Below are 6,000 nucleotides of genomic sequence, written 5' to 3' on the forward strand. Positions count from 1 at the left end.
AAAACAATTGTTTGCCTTTAAACTTCAAATTTGGCAACGAGCTAGATATAGCCACATAAACTAATCAGTTTCCTACGGTCATCTTTTATATCATTCACAAATCTACCCACTTCTTATATGATAGGAATCTACAAAATCAAATCTAATCAAAGATAATGATAATAACCTTTTCGAGCTTGAATAATTTGACTCTTGTGAAATGATGTTCACCGTGGGATTTGTTGTCGCCGTGAGCTTTGCTGAGATGATAATTGCTAATATATTGGCGGTGTTTGTCCATAGATCAAACAACATATTAGATATAATGACCCAAATTTTAACAAAATTAAAAATTTATATACAGATTCATTTCAATAAACAAAAATTTTGGTTTTATTTTGGTTTAGTTTTTTTTTTGATTTGGGTATTTTATCCATGTGTATTGTGTACCCGAATATAATCGAAAATGTTTGGCAAACCCTTAGTTGTCCAATTGTCCAACTCCTGACCAAAATATTTTTGGATATTCAGTCCGATACATTTTACCCAATTTTGTTCGGGCATTTACTATTTAGGTAGTTTGGTTCTTTTTTGATATCTCGGATAAAATAAAATAACCGGAACCAAACCGATATCTATAAACTGTGGTTATTTGTTGGTTCTATCCAAAATACATAAGCAAACTAAACCTTCGGTTTTCTTATGGATCCCAAGACCATCTCTACTGGAGAGTACTTACTGGGTTACTCTCACAATTGGGGCCCAAAATGTTATTAAAAAACCATTTCTGAGTCTAACAAGCAGAGTATCGATGGTGTGGGAAGTAGTAATTGGAGAACCCCTTGAACAAAACGACGTGGCTTTTGCCTATTAGTGGATTCAGAAATATAAAATGTATTTTTTTTCTCATTTCTTATTCATTCTTTCCCGAAACCATCTCTCTTCTCTCTCGTTCGTGGGCGATAAAAAAGGCGAAGAATCGCCATTGGAAAAATCAATCGATTCATATCGAATCGTTGAATTTTCTGGCTAAATCTCGATGGTTGCTTTCTCATTGGAAGTTTTCCTCTGTTTGATTCCTGTGAAAAAGATCAAATCTTTGCTTTCTTTTTGTGATAATTTTATTTCCCCCTCTCTGTATCATCATTTGCGTTTTTGGTTAATGAAGAAGAGGATCTGAGATTAGGGAGAGATTTTTATGGATTGATGGGTTTTGCTGTACCGGATGAATTGCTAGGAACTGTGGCTCCGATTGTGGTGTATTGGTTGTATTCTAGGATTACATTCAAAGACTGAAGAAGCAGAGAAGAATCTTGTTTCGAAATCTTCTGTAGTCAAAGGTGTTCTTCTTCAGCAGGTTGTTCAAGCTGTTGTCGCTATCCTTTTGTTCACGGTAAAGTTTTCTTCTTGATCCCATTTTTTGAGTTTATGCTTTTGTGAAAAGTTAAGGTAACAACAAATTGGGGAATTTTGCCATCTGTTGTGATTGATGTTGAAGTTTTTGTTTGTTTTAAAAAAGCGTTGTTGAATGTTTTTGGGTTGATGTTAGTTGTCTACCCAAAAAGAGAATTTTTTTTTGCATTAATGATCTGATTTTGGTTGTAACATTTGCCAATTATGTATCTTCTGTGACTAAATCAAAAGTTAGGAAGCTAGAAGAAAGATTTTTTTTTAGATCATATAGATTGGTTGTTACTTAATAGTTGAATAGTTCTCAATCTTTCATGAGTCATGACCCTTGGAATCAGACTGGTGATAGATTGGTGTTAGAAACAGAGTTAGAGCTTTATAGGATGCGTATTGGTCCGGCTGTCAATAAGAATCCTCTTCCGATGCAACCAGGCATGTTTTTATATATAGGAATTGTGTGCATTGAGTATGTGGGACTGGTGATTTGAAGATTGCTTGTTTTTAACCTTCTTTGTTGAGCATTGTAATTGAGTGTCTTTTTGGTTGATGTATTTCTTTCTGATTAGTCAAGTTTATTCTCTCAGTTGGTAACTCTTTTGTTGATTTGTTACATTTTAAGCAACTATGGTTATGTTTGTTGCTTGATTTGATTCTTGTTTGATGTGTGTATACATACCAGGTTTGTTAAATGGTCAATGGATTACTGCAAGTGTGCAACTTTATCTTGGAGGCTTTTACTAAATCTGAATATTGTTCTGTAAATAGGCTGGTGAAGCTTCAAAGAGAGCTGGTGAGGCTGCAGAGCTAGCAAAAAGCCGTCTCCACCAGATGAACGATGACCTTCAAGTTCACTGCAGAATACCCGTGAGTTATCCATAATCAATTGTCTCATTCTGCTTTATGTTAAGACTAGTTTAGTTGAAGCAATTTAAAAACACATGATTCTCACTGCCATATATTTGTCTCGAGAACGAACAACGAGCAAGAGTGAATTTTGCTCATTACATCCACGAGAAGACGATCCTTAAAGCATCCCAACTCGGGTTAGTTTTAAGAGTCTTCGAACAGGCTTTACAACTCTTTCAATCTCCTTCATTTCCAAACTTCTCTGATTGGATTATCTTGTGATTGCAGGATTATCTTGTGATTGCATTTCCAAGCTTTCATTTCAAGTTTAGTTTCTAATTTATTTGCAGAATCCACAATGTGTATAAGAAAACTCAAATCTTGTTGCAATATGAAACAGCAAATTGAGTCTCCAATATGAAAATGTTGCTGATTATGTTAGTTTAAGTTTGATATTTTGGGTAAAGAACAAAAAAAACATTTTGGTTGTTATGTTAAAAAATTATTATTTAAATGATTGAGCAACCTTTTTTGGGTTCATTTGTAAAAGAATGATTTTGCAAAAATATTCTTAAAGTTACTTTACTTAAATTAGTATTAATTATATGATTAATTAATTTGAAAGTAACTTAGGAGAGGCACTCACTAAGAACGGCAAGAACGGAACCAAATGGAACTGAAGAACCAAAACGTCGCTATATACATACATAGAAATTAATAGTTTTTTTAATAATAAGCATAAGGGTTGTGGACCACGTCCTTTTGTTTGGTCGTCGAGTTCTGACTTTTTCTTCACAAAGATAGGAGGACTCACATCTCTCAAAGCTCACACACACACACATATGACCCAAGAACCCTAGAGAAGAGGAATGAGAGAATTCATCCTCGATTTTGAATACATCGCCGAAGGATTTTGTTGGTACTTTCTTCTTCTCTTTGACTTACTCTTCGACTTCTTCATCTCAATTTCTCTCTTCTTCTTTGCTCTAATCACAGACTTCTCTTCTTTCCTCTTCTGTCTCAACTTGATTGCTTAAACCAAAAACAAACAAAATCACAAAAGACAAAACTTTTTCCAAATGGGTTTAATCAAGAAANTACTTTACTTAAATTAGTATTAATTATATGATTAATTAATTTGAAAGTAACTTAGGAGAGGCACTCACTAAGAACGGCAAGAACGGAACCAAATGGAACTGAAGAACCAAAACGTCGCTATATACATACATAGAAATTAATAGTTTTTTTAATAATAAGCATAAGGGTTGTGGACCACGTCCTTTTGTTTGGTCGTCGAGTTCTGACTTTTTCTTCACAAAGATAGGAGGACTCACATCTCTCAAAGCTCACACACACACACATATGACCCAAGAACCCTAGAGAAGAGGAATGAGAGAATTCATCCTCGATTTTGAATACATCGCCGAAGGATTTTGTTGGTACTTTCTTCTTCTCTTTGACTTACTCTTCGACTTCTTCATCTCAATTTCTCTCTTCTTCTTTGCTCTAATCACAGACTTCTCTTCTTTCCTCTTCTGTCTCAACTTGATTGCTTAAACCAAAAACAAACAAAATCACAAAAGACAAAACTTTTTCCAAATGGGTTTAATCAAGAAAACAGTTCATTACTGTTGTGTCTCAAGAGACAATCAGATTCTTTACTCTTACAACGGTGGTGACCATAGTAACGAAGGTCTCGCTGCTTTGTGTTTAGAAAAGTCTCCGCCTTTTCACAATTGGTACTTTGAAACCATCGGGAAGAGGAGGTTTGGGTTTCTAATAGGAGGAGATGGGTTTGTGTATTTCGCTATTGTTGATGAGGCTTTGAGGAGATCTAGTGTTCTTAAGTTTCTTGAACATTTGAGAGATGAGTTCAAGAAAGCTGCTAGGAAGAATTATAGAGGAAGCAGTTTTACTGCTATGATTGGTTCTATTGATGATGTTGGTAATCAGCTTGTTCCTGTTGTTACTAGACTCATAGCTTCACTTGAACGTGTTGCTGAGAATGCTAACAATGATTTGAAGACTCAAAATAGTAATCTTGGTGAACAGAGCGAAGGTTCGTCGAATTCGACTAAAGCTCCGCTTTTGGGGAAGTTAGGGAGGCAAGAGAAGAAGAAAGGGAAAGATCATTTGATTTCAGTTAGAGGCATTGAGCTTGAGGAACACAGGAAGTCTAGTGATAGGCCGAACAGAACCGATGCTGCGGATGGAGCAGGAACGGAGTGTGTATCGTCGAGTAGGGGACGTTCTGTTTCTCAAAGCTTTGAATGGAAATGGCGGCGTTTAGTTCAAGTTGTTCTTGCTATTGATGCAGCTATTTGTTTGACACTGTTTGGTATTTGGTTGGCTATATGTCGAGGCATTGAGTGTACACGTTCATGATCTACAAATTCTAGATCCGAATTGTGCAGACAAAGTATTTATTTTTTACAATCCCTTGTGCAATTCCAGTAGGCAAAAGTATGCAACATTGTTGATTGTATGTGTAGCCTTAAGTTATAATTTGGCTTATGTGTTGCTTTTAGTCATAGCTTTGTACAGTTGGTTCTACTTTCTTCTTCAGTGTTCTTTGTAATGTCTCCATCTCTATATATGATTAGACTGTTTGAGTTCTCAAACTTGGAACTCAATCCTCTTTCAAGTATGATGATGGTCTAATATGTGAGTCTTAATATATAGGCCCCCTTGCCTTTTAGAATAAGTAAAATCGGCAACTAAAGTGGCATATGCATGAGAGTAGTAACAAAGCTTCACCAATAAACATATTGATCTTTAGATTCCATCCTTGCTCTCATAGACTCCGATCCAAATCGTTTAAAACGTTAGCAACCGCAACCGTTTTTGCAAACATAACATTTGCAAGAAGAAGTACCAACCAAGCTCTTGTATTCATTCTCTCATCTAGGCCTGGGCATAAAATATGAATCCGAAAAATCCGAACCGTATCCGAACCAAAGTAAGCGGATAAAACCGAACCGATATTAAGGAAATAACCAATCGGTTCTTGGCTTTAATTTTGGTTATCGACAATCATATCTGAACCGATCCGAAATCCGAATTATCTGAACCGAAACCGAACCAAATTTTATAAATAACCGAATGGATGTTAGAGTCAATATCCAAAAAATCCGAAATCCGAAAAATCCGAATCGAATCCAATCGATATCCAAACGCCCAGGCCTCATGGCCTTCAATTCCAATGGACCCAATATTATAGCTATTGGGCCAGTCTCAAACACCAAAATCACAGGCCCATTACTAATCTAAAACAGATTGAGAAACCAAACCCCTCTCTCTCTCTTCCATCGTCTCCTCCATTTTCACCACTGAACCAGAAACCATAAACACAACTCAAAAAAGCTTCCATTTTTTTTTGTTCCGTGTGCCCTCTGGGGGCAATGTTCACAAGCGGTAACATCACCGCCAGGGTATTCGAACGACAGATTCGAACTCCACCACCGAGCGCTTCCGTGAATCGTTCAAGACTCTTCTACGAAAACCTAGTCCCAAACTCAACACTCTACGATGTCGAATCACCCGATCACTGTTTCCGCAAATTCACCGAAGACGGTCTCTTCCTCATTAGCTTTTCTCGTAACCACCAAGAACTCATCGTCTATCGTCCTTCTTGGCTCACTTACTCAACAACACAAGACGATTCCACCGCACCTCCTCCTCCTTTACCTCGCCGTGCTTCTAGATTCGATAGCTTCTTCACTCAGCTCTACTCAGTCAATCTCGCTTCAGCTAACGAACTCATCT

General features: G+C 36.8%; 2 protein-coding genes and 1 long non-coding RNA gene across 3 annotated transcripts in view; all 3 read left to right on the forward strand.

Annotated features, from left to right (window-relative positions):
• Positions 882-3,026, forward strand: LOC104737019. The gene is made up of 3 exons (XR_002034776.1): positions 882-1,372; positions 2,155-2,432; positions 2,524-3,026. It is a non-coding gene; the product is annotated as an uncharacterized LOC104737019 (long non-coding RNA).
• On the forward strand, positions 3,363-4,766 carry LOC104737018 (phytolongin Phyl1.1-like). Its single transcript, XM_019234349.1, has one exon. It carries the CDS (start codon positions 3,835-3,837, stop codon positions 4,618-4,620), a length of 786 nt encoding a protein of 261 aa, XP_019089894.1. The 5' UTR covers positions 3,363-3,834; the 3' UTR covers positions 4,621-4,766.
• LOC109128514 (light-mediated development protein DET1-like) overlaps positions 5,524-6,000 on the forward strand; it is a 4,333-nt gene continuing 3,856 nt past the window's right edge. Inside the window, exon 1 of the mRNA XM_019235136.1 lies at positions 5,524-5,798. Coding sequence (XP_019090681.1) covers positions 5,637-5,798 — 162 coding nt within the window. The 5' untranslated portion in view covers positions 5,524-5,636. The remainder of the gene's footprint in view (positions 5,799-6,000) is intronic.

Source organism: Camelina sativa, chromosome 13 (genome assembly GCF_000633955.1).
Source record: "Camelina sativa cultivar DH55 chromosome 13, Cs, whole genome shotgun sequence".
Classification (NCBI taxonomy): Eukaryota; Viridiplantae; Streptophyta; class Magnoliopsida; order Brassicales; family Brassicaceae; genus Camelina; species Camelina sativa.